This window comes from Geotrypetes seraphini, chromosome 6 (genome assembly GCF_902459505.1).
Source record: "Geotrypetes seraphini chromosome 6, aGeoSer1.1, whole genome shotgun sequence".
Lineage (NCBI taxonomy): Eukaryota > Metazoa > Chordata > Amphibia > Gymnophiona > Dermophiidae > Geotrypetes > Geotrypetes seraphini.
In genome coordinates this window covers 135,321,544-135,339,276 of record NC_047089.1, presented here as the reverse complement: position 1 = coordinate 135,339,276, position 17,733 = coordinate 135,321,544, and the positions used below count along the sequence as shown (strand labels likewise).

Genomic DNA, 17,733 nt, shown 5'->3' with positions numbered 1-17,733 from the left:
CAAAGAAGACACCCACAAAGAGAAATTGACCAGTCGATGCCCAGAAGAAGAGAGAGCGAAGCACACCGAGGACATTGACCTGAGACCGAAGCGAACATTGAAGAAGGGAAAATCAGCGATCCTAGTTGGGGACTCGATCCTGAGGCATGTGGACAGCCACATAGCAGGAGGGAGGGAGGACCGACTGGTGACCTGCCTCCCAGGAGCGAGAACCAAGGACATCGTGGACAAAATTGGAAAGATCCTGGAAGGTGCGGAGACGGAAGAGACCGCAGTAATGATCCACATTGGGACGAATGATGTCAGCAGGAGAGACTACAAAAGAAGTTCGCTGATAGAACAGTTCAAGATTCTGGGAAGGAAGCTGAAGATGAGGACCCAGAAGATAGCATTCTCAGAGATCCTACCAGTACCGAGGGCAGATGTGAAAAGGCAGGATGAACTACAATCAATAAATGCGTGGATGAGGAGATGGTGTGAGGAAGAAGGATTCCACTTCGTGAGGAACTGGACGAAGTTCTGGGGCAAGAGCAAGCTCTACAGGAGAGATGGATTGCACCTGAGCACAGCAGGAACTAGACTTCTAGCAAACAATGTCAAGAGAGGAATAGAACAGGCTTTAAACTAAGAAGAAGGGGAAAGCCGACAGTCGACCAAGCGTCGATGTTTCGGAAAAAGGTATCCCGTGAAGATACTGAGGGGAAAAAAGGCTGGGAAGAAACAATGGACAAATTACAGGAGTCGACTAACCAAGAAGAGAAGGTTAGAGATGATGCGGTATACAAACTTAAGATTTAGTTTAGTTTAGTTTAGTTAGAAAGATTGTAGCCAAAGAGAAGTATCTAAAGACCGAAGCACAGGGAAAGGAATTAAAGGCAGCAAAATTCCAGGAGCTAAATTGCATATATACTAATGCAAGGAGCCTAAGAAACAAAATGGGGGAATTAGAAGCCATGATCATTGCGGAGGACATAGACATCATTGGAATCTCTGAAACATGGTGGAATGAGGAAAGCAAATGGGATACAGCACTGCCGGGGTACAAGCTCTATCGCCAGGACAGGTCAGGACAGAAAGGCGGTGGGATAGCACTATACATAAAAGAAAGCATACAATCGACAAGAATGGACACAGCGGAGACTACCAACAAGCTAGAATCACTATGGGTTAAAATACCAGGAAGGAAAGGGCCTGAAATAAAGATAGGCCTATACTATCGTCCACCCGGACAAACCGGAGACATCGATGAAGAAATGGAAGCCGAGATGAAACGAGAATGCAAAGGCGGTAACACGGTTATTATGGGAGACTTCAACTACCCTGGGATAGACTGGAGTCTCGGAAGCTCAAGATGCGCTAGGGAGAAAGAATTTCTGAAGGCTGTACAAGATTGCTTCATGGAACAGCTTGTTAGAGAACCGACAAGAGGAAATGCCACTCTGGATCTAATCCTAAATGGGCTAAGGGGACCTGCAAATGAAGTGGAAGTAGTGGGACCGTTGGGAAACAGCGATCATAATATGATCAAGTTCAAGATGGAAGTAGGAATACTGAAAGGAAAGAGAACCATAGCGACAACTTTTAACTTCAGGAAGGGTAACTACGAAGCAATGAGGGGAATGGTAAAGAAGAAACTTAGGAACACTTCCCAAAAATGGCAGACGGTAGAACAAGCCTGGTCCTTTTTCAAGGACACGGTGAGCGAGGCGCAAAATCTATATATCCCCAGATTCAGAAAAGGGTGCAACAAGAGTCGAATAAAAGACCCGGCGTGGATAACTAAAATAGTGAAGGAAGCGATAAGCAATAAGAAAAATTCATTCAGAAAATGGAAAAGGGACAAAACTGAGGTAAACTGGAGAGAGCACAGGAAGTATCAAAAAGAATGTCACCGTGTGGTTCGAAAAGCCAAAAGAGAGTATGAAGAGAGACTAGCCAGGGAAGCACGAAATTTCAAACCGTTCTTTAGATATGTTAAAGGGAAACAGCCGGCTAGGGAGGAGGTGGGACCACTGGATGACGGAGACAGGAAGGGAACGGTGAAGGAAGAGAAAGAGGTCGCAGAAAGACTTAACATGTTCTTTTCATCTGTATTCACAAACGAAGACACAACCAACATACCGGAACCTGAGCAATTCTTCAATGGAAATCAAGCACAAAAGTTAACATCCATAGAAGTGAGCCTTGATGATGTGCGCAGACAGATAGAAAAACTAAAAACTGACAAATCCCCGGGTCCGGATGGAATCCATCCAAGGGTGCTGAAGGAACTAAAGGAGGAAATAGCGGAACTACTACAGCAAATTTGCAACCTATCTCTGAAAACAGGTGAGATTCCGGAGGATTGGAAGATAGCCAACGTTACGCCCATCTTTAAAAAGGGATCAAGAGGAGACCCGGGAAACTACAGACCGGTGAGTCTGACCTCTGTTCCGGGGAAAATGGCGGAAGCACTAATAAAAGAAAAAATTGATGAACATTTTGAAAAACACGACTTCTGATAACCAGCCAACATGGTTTCTGCAGGGGGAGATCGTGTCTGACCAACTTATTGCACTTCTTCGAGGGAATTAACAAACAGATGGACAAAGGAGACCCCATAGACATCATATACCTAGATTTCCAGAAAGCCTTTGACAAGGTGCCTCATGAACGTCTACTCCGGAAACTGAAGAACCATGGGGTGGACGGAGACGTGCATAGATGGATCAGAAACTGGTTAGCGGGTAGGAAACAGAGGGTAGGGGTGAAGGGACACTACTCAGACTGGAGGAAGGTCACGAGTGGTGTTCCGCAGGGCTCAGTGCTCGGGCCGCTGCTATTTAATATATTCATAAATGATCTAGAAACAGGAACAAAGAGTGAGATAATAAAATTTGCGGACGACACCAAACTATTTAGTGGAGCTCGGACAAAGGAGGACTGTGAAAAATTGCAAAGGGACTTGGACAAATTGGGAGAATGGGCAGAGAGATGGCAGATGAAGTTCAATGTTGAGAAATGTAAAGTACTGCATGTGGGAATCAGAAACCCGAGGCACGGCTATACGATGGGAGGGATGTTATTGAATGAGAGTACCCAAGAAAGGGACTTGGGGGTAATGGTGGACATGACAATGAAGCCGACGGCACAGTGCGCAGCGGCCGCCAAGAGAGCGAATAAAATGCTGGGGATAATCAAGAAGGGTATTACAACAAGAACGAAAGAAGTTATCCTGCCGCTGTACCGGGCAATGGTGCGTCCGCATCTTGAGTACTGCGTCCAGTATTGGTCACCATACCTTAAGAAGGATATGGTGTTACTCGTGAGAGTTCAGAGGAGAGCGACACGACTGATAAAGGGGATGGAAAGCCTTTCATATGCTGAGAGATTGGAGAAACTGGGTCTCTTTTCCCTGGAGAAGAGAAGACTTAGAGGGGATATGATAGAGACTTACAAGATCATGAAGGGCATAGAGAGAGTAGAGAGGGACAGATTCTTCAAACTTTCAGAACATAAAAAAACAAGAGGGCATTCGGAAAAGTTGAAAGGGGACAGATTCAAAACGAATGCTAGGAAGTTCTTCTTTACCCAACGTGTGGTGGACACCTGGAATGCGCTTCCAGAGGACGTTATAGGGCAGCGAACGGTACTGGGGTTTAAGAAAGGATTGGACAATTTCCTGCTGGAAAAGGGGATAGAGGGGTATAGATAAAAGATTACTGCCCAGGTCCTGGACCTGATGGGCCGCCGTGTGAGCGGACTGCTGGGCGCGATGGACCTCAGGTCTGACCCAGCGGAGGCATTTCTTATGTTCTTATGTTCTTATGTTAAACCACAATCCGAATACAAAGAACCAGGAACAAAGTAAAACACCAGACTAGAGGGTCTACCGCGTGGTTTCTGCGCGGAGACAAAAGATACTCAGCAAAAGCCAAGAAGAACCCACCCCCCAAACCCCCCCCCAACCCCACCCCACACCCCCCAAGCACTCCAGTGTCAGAAATTCAGAAGGGCACTTCGGGCACCCGGAGACAAATTGTCCCAGACCGGAGCCCAAACCGCTCGGAATTTCCTCCATTGACCAGGGCCACTCTTTTTAGTATCCAAATATTTATACTTCAGCAAAGTAAACAGTTCATTTTTCCACATTGTGAGGGTAGGCACCTCGGCCTGCCTCCATAACAAGAGGATACATTTACGAGATAACAAAAAAGCCTTCTTCAGCAACAGGGAATTACCCCTAGAAAGTCCCAAAGAGGTAAAGTGATAAAAAAGGAAAAACTTCGCTCCAAGGGGAAGTCGTTTCTTTAAGATCGTTTGTAGATGAAGGCCAACAAAAGACCAGAAGGTTTGTATTCTGTCACAGGACCAAAACATATGCAACAAACCAGCAGGGGCAGCACGGCATTTAGGGCATTCAGCATGAGGTGCAATACCAGTCACCAAGGCCTTATATGGGGAAATGTAAAGTCTCAACAAGAATTTGTAGTGCTGTTCTTGCAGTACCACCGAGCGAATCAGTCTCGGAAGATGTCGCATGAGGAGACGCAAATCCTCACCAGTGATCTGCTCAGTAGAGGCAAGGTCCAGATTCCAAACATCAGCCACCGTATCATAATTCCAAGGTGCCGAAAAACTGCCCAAGCTGATCTGATGAAAGGAGAGACTCATATTGGTCGAACGGGACAGGGTCAAAGTCTCCCAAACCAGGTCCGCCTTATCTTCCTGCAAAGTAGAACGGTCCAGGGAGTGCAGATAATGACTGACTTGACCATAAGAAAGCCAATCCCGAGCCTGGACTACACCCCGAGCCTGAAGAGCAGGGAAGGAAACCGGAAGGCCCTGTGTCGTCACCACATCCCGCACATAACAAAGGCCATTGGTCGACCAAGTCTTCAAATAAGTTTTAGAGTCATCCGGATCCAAGTCCCGATTTCCCCACAAGGGTAAAAGCACTGTAGAAGTAAAAGGCACCTGCATCCGTTTGCATAACCATTGCCAACATTGGCGCATAGATTTCAACAAAGGATGAGAACGAGTTGGAAAAATCCGATGGGGTCGTTTCGCATGAAGATAATACAACAAATGTGTAGGCGCCATCAGTTGCTGTTCCAGGGACACAGGAGTGTAATAGGTAGTATTCTTGATCCAGTCGACCAGGTGACGAAGGAGACAGGCAACATTATATTTCCGCAGGTCCGGCAATGCCAAACCGCCTCTCCCCAGTGGCAAGGAAAGTTGTGCTAAAGTCAATCTGGGCTTCTTATTATTCCAAAGAAAGTTACGTAACACTTTATGATACAGACCAATGTCCTTATTAGTAATATACATAGGAAAAGTTTGCATCACATAAATCCATTTCGGAAACAGAACCATTTTAAACAATGCTATCCTCCCCCGCAAAGTTAAAGGAAAATTGGTCCAGAGAGCCAATAAATCCCGGGTTTTGTGCAATAATACCTTGAAATTTCCGTTGGATGTTTAAACTTAACTCCATGTCCCCTAATGGTTTGAATGAAACCTCGGATTGGCTTGCCCAAGCAGACTTATAGGAAGTGTCAGTTCCCCTTTAAAGAAATTTAGGTAGTGTCAGCTTTTTGTTCCAGGAAATGACGTCATAGGGGTGGGTTTATTTAAAGCCTCAGATTCAGTCAGTTACTACTTTTGGATACGGGTAGACGGTATGCTGTTCTTTGTTAACTTTAAGGTAAGACTTTAGATAGTATTATACTTGGGGTCAGTGTATTTGGAATCTTTCCCTGACTCTTGCTTAGTTTTTTTAATCATGTTTTTGTTCTTTTTGCTTCTAGTTCCCCTTGTCGCCTTGACAAAGATCTCGAAATGCGTTGGCGTTCGGGGAAATAGTTTGCAGCTGAATGCTAGCAAAAAAAGCTAAGTACATCTAATATGCTTAAGAAAAATAAGTTATAAGATTAAAAATAAGAAAAATATATATCTAAGAAGCTAAGCATAAGAAGAAAAAAATATATATAAAATGGTGGTGGAGGTACCTTGGGACAAATGAGGAATTTACCCATCCAAACTATGCTGTTTGGAGGGCTGTCTGATATCCCTTAGGTCCTCTTTTAAACCTTTAGCCTGTATAAATGAAATTTTGGCTATGGTATATGGACTGAATCTGTTGCTGTGAGAGTTTGCTGTGTGTTTGACTCCAGCCTTCACCGGGACTCCTGCCGCATATACCTCCTGTCTTCGCTGGAACTCCTACCGCGTATGCCTCCTGCCTTCGCCGGGACTCCTGCCACATATGCCTCCTGCCTTTATCTTGTCTCCGCACCCCTAGACCAGTAGCAGCAGCTCTGTGTTCTTTTAACTTCACCATACAGCTGCCGCTAGTTAGCCGCAGTTTCATCAGTCAGCCTCGGGGCCTTAGCTAGGCCGTCCAGCTTCGCGAGGCGGACTGGCCTAGCAAAGGCCCCAAGGTTGCCTGATGAAACCGCATCTAAACTACTGCTAGGGGCAGCTGTGTTGCGAAGTTAAAAGCACACAGAGCCGCCGCTAGGGTAGAGAGAGAAAAAATTTGCTGGAGAAGGAAGGAGGGAAGTGAGAAGGGGTATTCCTGGACAGGGGAGGAGGAGGGGAAGGGAAGACAGTTACTATTGGATAAGGGAGAGGGAAGAGAGAAGGGGTACTGCTGGACTGGGGAGGAGGAAAATAGGAATGAAACAGTTGGCAGGGAGATTAGAGGAGGGGAAGATCAGATGAGGGAAAGGGGAGAGACAGAGGAATGAGAAAGAGAGACTGCTGCGGGGAAGGGGGGTCAGCAGAGAAATAAGGAGAGAAGGACACAGATGCTAGATCTAGTGTAGGAGAGATAAAAATGATGAAGAGAGCAGTGAAGCTGGAATGAATCATGTAAAATAGAAAGAGGGGGTGTAGGCTGGATGGAAAGGGGAGAGGGGCATAGAAAGAAGGCAGATACCATATGGAAGGGGAAGAGGGCAAACAGTGGATGGAAGGGGCAGATGCTGGATTGAAGAGACAGAGAGCAGATGCTGCAAGGAAGAGAGTGAAAAGACGATGAAAGCAGAAACCACAGATGACCAAAGGTAGAAAAAAATCATTTTACTTCTATTTTGTGATTAGAATATATCAAATTTGAAATATGTATCCTGCTAGAGCTGGTGTTTGACATAACTGGGGACTGTAAAGCCCAGGCAGTGCTTCTCTAGCTTCCAGCTGGCTTAGGGCTCTCTCTGACCAAGGGGCAGTTGCTCTAGTTGTACTTCTCAAACACTATTCCTCTAATGTGAGACTGCAGTATTCTGTTAGCATGATATTTCTGTGTACCATTCTGTAATAATTTAGCTTATTCAGTTTTCTTGATAGTAGAGGGGATATATGTGACGGGGAGGGGAGACAGGGGTTTTAACATAGTAACATAGTAACATAGTAGATGACGGCAGATAAAGACCCGAATGGTCCATCCAGTCTGCCCAACCTGATTCAATTTAAATTTTTTATTTTTTATTTTATTTTATTTTTTATTTTATTTTTTTTCTTCTTAGCTATTTCTGGGCGAGAATCCAAAGCTTTACCCGGTACTATGCTTGGGTTCCAACTGCCGAAATCTCTGTTAAGACTTACTCCAGCCCATCTACAGCCTCCCAGCCATTGAAGCCCTCCCCTGCCCATCCTCCACCAAACGGCCATACACAGACACAGACCGTACAAGTCTGCCCAGTAACTGGCCTAGTTCAATATTTAATATTATTTTCTGATTCTAAATCTTCTGTGTTCATCCCACGCTTCTTTGAACTCAGTCACAATTTTACTCTCCACCACCTCTCTCGGGAGCGCATTCCAGGCATCCACCACCCTCTCCGTAAAGTAGAATTTCCTAACATTGCCCCTGAATCTACCACCCCTCAACCTCAAATTATGTCCTCTGGTTTTACCATTTTCCTTTCTCTGGAAAAGATTTTGTTCTACATTAATACCCTTTAAGTATTTGAACGTCTGAATCATATCTCCCCTGTCTCTCCTTTCCTCTAGGGTATACATATTCAGGGCTTCCAGTCTCTCCTCATACGTCTTCTGGCGCAAGCCTCCTATCATTTTCGTCGCCCTCCTCTGGACCGCCTCAAGTCTTCTTACGTCTTTCGCCAGATACGGTCTCCAAAACTGAACACAATACTCCAAGTGGGGCCTCACCAATGACCTGTACAGGGGCATCAACACCTTCTTCCTTCTACTGACTACGCCTCTCTTTATACAGCCCAGAATCCTTCTGGCAGCAGCCATTGCCTTGTCACACTGTTTTTTCGCCTTTAGATCTTCGGACACTATCACCCCAAGGTCCCTCTCCCCGTCCGTGCATATTAGCTTCTCTCCTCCCAGCATATACGGTTCCTTCCTATTATTAATCCCCAAATGCATTACTCTGCATTTCTTTGCATTGAATTTTAGTTGCCAGGCATTAGACCATTCCTCTAACTTTTGCAGATTCTTTTTCATATTTTCCACTCCCTCTTCGGTGTCTGCTCTGTTACAAATCTTGGTATCATCTGCAAAAAGGCACACTTTTCCTTCTAACCCTTCAGCAATGTCACTCACATACATATTGAACAGGATTGGCCCCAGCACCGAACCCTGAGGGACTCCACTAGTCACCTTTCCTTCCTTCGAGCGACTTCCATTAACCACCACCCTCTGGCGTCTGTCCGACAGCCAGTTTCTGACCCAGTTCACCACTTTGGGTCCTAACTTCAGCCCTTCAAGTTTGTTCAACAGCCTCCTATGAGGAACTGTATCAAAGGCTTTGCTGAAATCCAAGTAAATTACATCTAGCATATGTCCTCGATCCAGCTCTCTGGTCACCCAATCAAAAAATTCAATCAGGTTCGTTTGGCACGATTTACCTTTTGTAAAGCCATGTTGCCTCGGATCCTGTAACCCATTAGATTCAAGGAAATACACTATCCTTTCTTTTAGCAACACTTCCATTATTTTTCCAACAACTGAAGTGAGGCTCACCGGCCTGTAGTTTTGTTGATCCTTGCCCTGTATTATTTGTATTTATAAAATGACAATTGTACAGAATATTGTTTCTTTTTATACTTTAATAAAATACGTTCAATATAAAATCATAACTATTTGAGGCTTGTGCATATGGGATCAAATGGATTGTGGGGAATGAGCTCACGAGGACAGGGTGGAGATGTTTTTTTAAATTTCAGTCTTAGTAGTTTGCCGGTCCACAAAATAATTATTTTATTTCCGCCGGACCATAGGTATAAAAAGGTTGAAGAACACTGACTTAGTCCTCTATAGCCCCAAATACATTAGATCAGGGGTGCCCACACTTTTTGGGCTTGCGAGCTACTTTTAAAATGACCAAGTCAAAATGATCTACCAACAATAAAATAAAAAAAAAAACACAACGCACACTGTACGCATAGAAAATGTTAATTATCATTCCTATTCCAGGGTTTTTCAAAGAGGTCAAAGCAGATGACTCTATACACTATCACCTCAGTAACAACCATACAAAAATAGACAAATATACCCCCCTCCCTTTTTACTAAACCACGATAGCAGTTTTTGGAGCGCAGGGAGCTGCGCTGAATGCCCAGCGCTGCTCTCGACGCTCATAGGCTCCCTGCGCTAAAAAACTCTATTGCAGTTTAGTAAAAGGGGACCTTGGTGTAAAATATAGACAGCAGATATAAATTCAGACACATTTTGATCACTAAATTTAAAATAAAATAATTTTTCCTACCTTGTTTGGTGATTTCATGAGTCTCTGGTTGCACTTTCTTCTTCTGACTGTACATCCAATCTTTCTTCCCTTCTTTTAGCCTGTATGCTTCCTCTCCTCCAGACCTCGTTCCCTCCCCCAACTTTTCCTTCCTCTCTCCCTGCCCTTTCTTTCTCTCTGCCTCCCTTTCTTTTTTTTCTGTTTCTCTTCTTTCCTTCTGTCTCCCTGCCTGCCCTTTTTCTTTCTTTCTCCCTGCCCTCCCCCAAGCCACTGCCACTGCCATTGGGGACCAGGCCCCAAACTGCCACCAATAACAGGCCCCAAACCGCCACCAATAACAGGCCCGAAAGCCGACCCGCCCCAAGCTCTCTCTGCTTCGGCCGACCAGCATTCCTCTCCCCGACGTCAATTCTGCCGTCAGGGAGAGGAAGGCTGATCGGCCCAAGATCGCGATCGACCTACTGGGGGAAATGCTGCCGGGTCCTGCCTTCGCGGAAACAGAAAGTAGGCAGGACCCGGCAGCAAGAAGATCAAATGCTTTACTAATCTGTCTCCCGCCTTAGCCCATAGCGAACGCTTGCTTCAGGGCTCTCAACATGTGCGTGCCGGCTTACCTTCTCTCCCCCCCCCCCCGGACATAACTTCCGGTTTCGGAGGGAAGAGAAGGGAAGCCGGCACGCACACGTTAAAGCCACGGAGCATAAGTTTGCTACGGGCTGAAATCTCCAAGCCGGTTTTTTTTTGTTTTTTTTAAATGTTCAGCAGCGGCGGCAGCAGCAGATGACAGCTGGGCGGACTGCCCAACTAAAAGGCCCTAGAAAGAACACTGGAGAGGAGGTAGATCAGGACGGCAACACGAGTCTATCACGGAGCCCGGGATGGGCTCCGCGATCGACTCGCGTTGCCTTCCTGAGCTACTGGTCGATCGCGATCGACGTGTTGGGCACCCCTGCATTAGATAGATCGTGAGCCCACCGGGACAGATAGGGAAAATGCTTGACTACCTGACTGTAAAACCGCTTAGATAACCTTGATAGACAGTAAATAAAAACTCACCACTTTCCTACAGTACCCCTACTCATAAAGGTAGATACTGTCTAGATTTTGTTTCACACTCAGCAAATAGACCAGTTATCTGGTCAGATCATCATCTCTTGAACTTCTTCCTAAAAATACTCAAAACAATGATACAAACAGCAAAAGAAACAAAACATATTATAAAATGTGGTAAAATACCAACAGAAGAATTCTGGATGGAAATGAATGAAAAACTAGAGTCAATGAATGAAGAAGTAGACGAAGGAATTAGTCTGGCAAAATCTAGCAAATACAGTTCTAGATAGAATTGGGTATATAAAAACAAGAAAAATGAAACAGCAAAATAATCCATGGTTCACAGAACAGCTAAAGGCCATGAGAAAAGAAGTAAGAAGAGAAAAGAGAATCTGGAGAAAAGAGCAAAGACTTGAACCCTACATTAACTAGAGGAAAAAAATGAATACAAATTAGCAATAACCGAAGCAAAAAAAATTCATACTACGATAACCTGATTACTCAATCTAAAAATTCCTCCAAATGTCTCTTTAGAATCTACAACTCACTGATCTCCACAAAAGATGTAACAGAAGGACCAACATCACCGCAATCAGATGCAGACAATCTAGCATATCACCATCAAGAAAAAATCTGAATTGTGAGGACATCATTCACATACGACCCAGAAGATAACAGATCTTCACCCAACCAAATACAGATACAGAGAATGAAGGGATCCCAGTTGACAGATGCTGGTCAAAAATTCACCCCAGTATACACACAAGAGATCTTAAACTGGTTGAAGAGAATATCCAAAAGCAGTATTACATAAATATATGTTCAGCCAGTCTGTTAACTCATGCACCCTAACTTTCTGCTATGCTAACAAACCTAGTAAACAGATGCTTAGAAAATGGACTCTATCCCAAAACAATATCAGCCACAGAGTTGACACCTATACCTAAAGCTGCAAACTTTGACCTGTACAAAGTAGAAAACTTGCTTCTCTCAGCCTCTAAAGCAGAGGTGTCAAACTCAATCACATAAGGGGCCAAAATCTAAAACATAGGCTAAGTCGTGGGCCAAATTTTTTATTAAGATACTTAGGGGTCTTTTTATTAAGGTACGCTAACCGATTTAGCGTGTGCTAAATGTACACCTTAATAAAAGGACTCCTTAGTAGAAGTATAGGGTTACAACCTCTCCAACTCCACACCGGTGCTGTGATGTAAACAAAATAAATAAAAAAGACTTTTCCTCTCTTTTAGGTCCTAGTTCACGCTTGCTGTCTAACACCAGCTTTGGCAGGACACACATTTCAAATCTGACATATTGTAATCACAAAACAGAAAATAAAATGATTTTTTCTACCTTTTGTTATCTGGTCATTATTCAAATCATGTTGGTCCCAGGCTCTGGTTGTCTTCTAATAACTTGCTTGCTAGGGTCTCCTGCCCATTTGTCATTTTCTTCTTTCTCCGTGCTAACCATCCATCTTCCATCTCTGTCCTCCCCTTCTGTTTCCCTTCCCTCCCTTGGAGGTCTGGTATCTTTCCTTTTTTTTGTCTCCATCCCCGCAGCGATGGACCTCACCATCCCCAGATCCACCATCTCAACTACCCTTTCATCCAGCATCTCTCCCTCCTCCACTACCCCAGGGTCCACCATCTCTCCCTTTCTCTTCCCAACTACCCTCCTATCCAGTATCTCTAGCCCCCCTCCATACCATACCTTGTGTTCAACTTCTCTCCCTTTCTGTTCCTTCCCTCCCTCCATCCCATTGTCCACCATCTCTCTCCCTCTCCTATGTTTTTAGACCCATTATTTATTCCCCCCCACCCTCAGTCCGGCATATGCACGTCTGTTTGGACCCCTCCCTCCGTGTACTTCTACACCAGGGCTAAGTTCCTCAGGATGGAAGTACTGAGGGTTGCTCAATCAGGACTGGCAGCCCTTAAATTAGTCTCCTCCACATCTCCCTGCACCATTTCTAACCAAAGAAACATCCATTGCAAACTGGGAAAAGGGAACTGCCTAACCATGTGGTAGGCCTGCCCTGGCTGGTATGCTCCTGCCCACCTAACCATGGCTTGGTGCTCCCTGGACTATCAAGGTGGCTTAGCACTATTTTTGATATTGCTCATTGTTTTTTTCAAAGTCTTAAACAGGCTTGCTCTCTCTTTTTAAAAATCAGTCTCATACCCCACTGGTCCCTTGCTAGTAGGAGTACAGGTCTCTATTCGCTTCCTGGGGGTGCCATGCAACTTTGTTCCAGTCTGTACTTCTACAACAGGGCCCGCACACACACCCCTCCACAGGCCTGCATGTTTTCCTTCGGCTTCCCAGTCTCACCTTCAAAGCAGCTTGCATAGGATCACCGGTCGGCTATAGTGTTCCTAACAGGCTGCTGTTTGCCTCCGCAGCACGTTCCCTCTGCCATGGTCCCTCCCCTCCTCCTCTGATGTACAAGACCGCGGCAGAAGGAATGTGCTCAGGAGGCAGACAGTAGCCTGCTAGGAACGCTGCAGCCAACCGGCAATCCTATGCAAGCTGCTTTGAAGAAGAGACTGGGAAGCCGGGATAGAGGAAGGGTAGGAACGGCGGGCCAATTCGCAGGCCAAATTTAATTACTCTGCGGGCCAAATTTGGCCTCTGGGCCTCAGTTTGACACCCATAGAAGCAAGTCAGGCCTGCCATCTGCACCTTAAAGGATGCCACTGCTAATCCCTTGTCCAGGCCTTCTTGAAGAAAGGCCAGTATTGACAATACTGGGGCTTTGTTGGGCTCCAGATTTTCGTTATTACCCCAGCGCTGAGTATATGCTGAAAAAGTGGATGGTTTCTTGGCTTTCAGTAGGGTGGTAATTACCACTTCTGAATATCCTTTCTTGGCTAATGCTGTGCGCTCCAGAGCCATGCCATAAGACTGAAGCAACCTGGATCTTCTAAAGCAATTGGCCCCTGTGTGAGCAAGTCCGGATACACCTGGAGCCAGAGATATTCATCCACTTGTGAGCATACTATCAAGAATGCCTGGGCTAATCTGGGGCAACAAGGATCACCATTCCTGGGTGAGATGCAATGTGACGGACCACCAGACCTACCAGGTGCCATGGAGGAAATGTTCTTGTATTTTCAGCTAAAAACCCAAGTCGCCTTCATGTTGCGTGCTATTGCTATCAGATCGAACGTTGGATGCCCCCAACGTCCTACAATGACATGGAATGCCCACAGGGTCAACAACAACTCTCCTGGGTCCAACACCTGTCTGCTGAGGTAGTCTGCTTGTACATTGTCCACTCCAGCTATGAGTGCTACCATGATGGCCAGAAGGTGCTTTTCTGCCCAAGCAAACCGTAGTTTCACAAGTTAGAACGATGTGCTTCTGGTGCCTCCTTGCCAGTTGACATAGACCACTGCTGTATCATTGTCTGAGAATACTCTTATCACTGCCTTCCAGCACCGAATGTAGGTTTTGCAGAGCCAGGAGGACCACTCTCAGTTCTAGCCTGTTTATCAACCACTTCCATGGGATGGTGTCCATTTCCCTTGCACCAGACAACCACTGCAGTGCGCTCCCCAGCTGAACAGGCTGGCATCCATTGTCAGTGTGACCTAGGGATCAATCTGAAGTGGAATCCCTTTTGCTAGAGACTATGGGTAGAGCCACCAGCTCAAGTTGCTGTTGGCTACCTCAGTCCAGGGTAGAGGGTCCTATAAGGCAGTGGTCCCCAACCTTTTTGACACCAAGGACCGCTTTTATAGAAGCAAATTTTTCCAGGGACCGGTAAAAGGGGGGGGGGGGATGATTCAAGGTGGGTTCGTAGGGCTGTTTTATACACAATATACATTACATTTCTATTATTATTAAGTTATAATATCATAATAAAAATTATACCACTTACCATAATACAGAATCAGTGGGAGCCCTGAGCTTGTTTTCCTGCAACCAGACGATCCCATCTAGGGCTGATGGAAGACAGTGACATGCTGGGCCATGAGAGATCCCCTTGTGCAACATCTTTCCATCCTGCACAGAAGAACCCTGCTGACCCTCCCACCACGAGGCCGACATACCTCTATTCCAAACAGCAGCAGTGGTAGCACTGAACATTTTATTTTATTTATTCAATTTTCCATACCGTTCTCCCAGGGGAGCGCAGAACGGTTTACATAAATTTATTCAGGTACTCAAGCATGTTTCCCTGTCTGTCCCGGTGGGCTCACAATCTATCTAATGTACCTGGGGCAATGGGGGGATTAAGTGACTTGCCCAGGGTCTCAAAGAGCAGCGTGGGTTTGAACCCACAACCTCAGGGTGCTGAGGCTGTAGCTTTAACCACTGTGCCACACTCTCCGCTGCTTCGCTGCCTTCCCCACTGGGGCCTTCCCTCTGCCGCTGCATCACTGATGACATCATCAGGCATTTTTCTATCTCTTCCTCCCATACCTCCCATGCAGCAGGACCCCGCTAACCCTTCCCCTTGTGCAGCACCTTTCCATCTCTCTTTTCCATCCCCCACGTGCAGCAGGACCCCGCCATCCCCTCTCCCTGCGCAGCACCTTTCTATCTCCCCCTCCCATCCCCATGCAGCAGAACTCCGATGACCATGCCAACCCATCTCCCTGCGCAGCACCTTTCCATCTCTCCCTCCCATCCCCCACGTGCAGCAGAATCCCAAGGACCCTGCCAACCCATCTCCCTGCGCAGCACCTTTCCATCTCTCCCTCCCATCCCCCACATGCAGCAGAACCCCAATGACCCTCCAACCGTGAGGCCGACATACCTCCGTTCTGAAAAGCAGCAGCGGCCACACCAGGGCCTTCCCTCTGCTGCTGCATCACTGATGATGTTATCAGTGATGCGACGGCAGAGGAAAGGCAGCAAAGCAGCCTGTTCAGTGCTGCTGCCGCTTCCACTTTTCAAAACAGAGGTATGTTGGCCTCGCGGTCGGCTGGGTTCTGCTGTGCAGTCTGGGAAAAAGGGATGGATAGATGTTGCACAAGGCGATCTCTCATTGCCCGGCTGTCAGATGGCTGCGGCCCGCTAGTGGGATGCTAGGTTGCATAGGGAGAAATATGGCCAGTAGGAAAAAAGAAGTATTGATGCCTCTCTATACAGACACTAGTGAGACCTCATTTAGAATATTGTGTACAATTCTGGAGGCCGCACCGTCAAAAAGATATAAAAAGGATGGAGTCAGTCCAGAGGAAGGCTACTAAAATGGTGTGTGGTCTTCGTGATAAGGCATATGGGAACAGACTTAAAGATCTCAATCTGTATACTTTGGAGAAAAGAAGGGAGAGGGGGATATAATAGAGACGTTTAAATACCTATATAATATAAATGTGCATGAGTTGAGTCTCTTTCATTTGAATGGAAACTCTGCAATGAGAGGGCATAGGATGAAGTTTATAGGTGATAGGCTTTGGAGTAATCTGAAGAAATACTTTTTTACAGAAAGGATGGTAGATGTGTGAACAGTCTCCCGGAAGAGGTGGTGGAAACACAGACTGTGTTTGAATTCAAGAGGGCCTGGGATAGGCAGGGATCTCTCAGAGAAAGAAAGAAATAATGGTTACTGTGGATGGGCAGACTAGATGAGCCATTTGGCCTTTATCTGCCGTCATGCTTCTATGTTTCCATCCAACTACCAGAATGAAAAAAAGGAGAGTGTAGGAATCATTTTTATTAAGGACTTATAGCCTGATATCAAACAAGTTGTTATGGAACAGGCAGGAAAATATACAGACTATTCTAGGGGATGAAGAGTTTAATATGGCATAACTCTATGTGCCAAATAGCCCTCAAGAAAATTTTTTTCTTGAAAGTTGAGGGTCTTATCAGTCAAACTGGTTTGCAAAGTCTTATTTTGGGAGATTTTAAAATCATACTTCAGCCAGATATAGATAATTATAAAATAATCTAAAAGAAAAATTATATTCCCCTAGCTCTTACATATTCTGTAACAGGGATAAGAAATATGAATTTAAACAGAATTACATCAGATTAGTTCTGCATTAGTCCACAATAAGGAGGGTCCAGTACAAAAAAGCATAGGTAAAAAAATTAAGGCAAAATTTCAATCATACATGCATGTGAGACAGAAATAAAATTAGATATTTTTTTTTCTTTTTACTCTTCACTAACTACCACCTCCCTCTATCAGAAACCAAAGAAGTAGTTCTCTTGGTCACTAGAAAAATGGATAGGTATACCGGATCCCCAAAATATATTTGGCTGAGTGATAAATAAAACAAGACAGTTAAATTTTGCTTACCAGTGTATCGTCTGACACTTTCTAACTGTTTTATAGAAAGTTCTGTCATCTGAAAAATCAGTAAAATAAAGCATTAATATTTTAACAAAATATAGATACAATTGGAACCAACTGCAGTTGCATATATATAGTGAAAAGCAGCAATGTAAAAAAACCTTTTCTTTCTAATTAATAATTTGACAGTGTGGCTAGATATATAATAGAGAAGTCTAAATTCTACATTTTCTGTAAAAGTTAACAGCCTCCAAATCAAATCTGATATTGGAATATTTATTCTGGTAAATATAGGCCTACTAATTTTAAAAGGACAAAAACACCAAGTTACTTACCTGTAGCAAGTGTTCTATAGAAAGCAGAATGGAAGTCCTCACAAAGCTTCCCTTAACTTTGGAACTCTAAGGGGTCCTTTTATCAAGTCTTGCTAGCAGGGTTAGCGCGTCGGACATTTCTTCATGCACTAACCCCTGCAGCAAGCAAAAAAACTAATGCCTGGTCAATGGAGGCGTTAGCGACTAGCGCGGCAGGCGGTTTAACGCATGGTATTCTGTGCGTTAAACCCCTACCGCGCCTTAATAAAAGGACCCCTAAATGTTCTGAGCTGGACTGTGCATATGTACCATATCCCTTGCTGTGTCGTAATGCAAGACCACCTCAGTTCTTTATATAACTTATTTGCAAGAATGATGCCAATTAGTGCATCCTAGGATGCCTCATA

The 17,733-nt window shown here is 45.1% G+C and overlaps 1 protein-coding gene across 5 annotated transcripts in view; it reads right to left on the bottom strand.

Moving 5' to 3' along the window:
- Positions 1-17,733, bottom strand: part of DZIP1 (DAZ interacting zinc finger protein 1) — a 585,021-nt gene that overhangs the window by 133,696 nt on the left and 433,592 nt on the right. For all 5 annotated transcript variants that reach the window (XM_033947541.1, XM_033947540.1, XM_033947539.1 and 2 more), the window contains one exon: positions 17,019-17,067. In XM_033947541.1, coding sequence (XP_033803432.1) covers positions 17,019-17,067 — 49 coding nt within the window. The remainder of the gene's footprint in view (positions 1-17,018; positions 17,068-17,733) is intronic.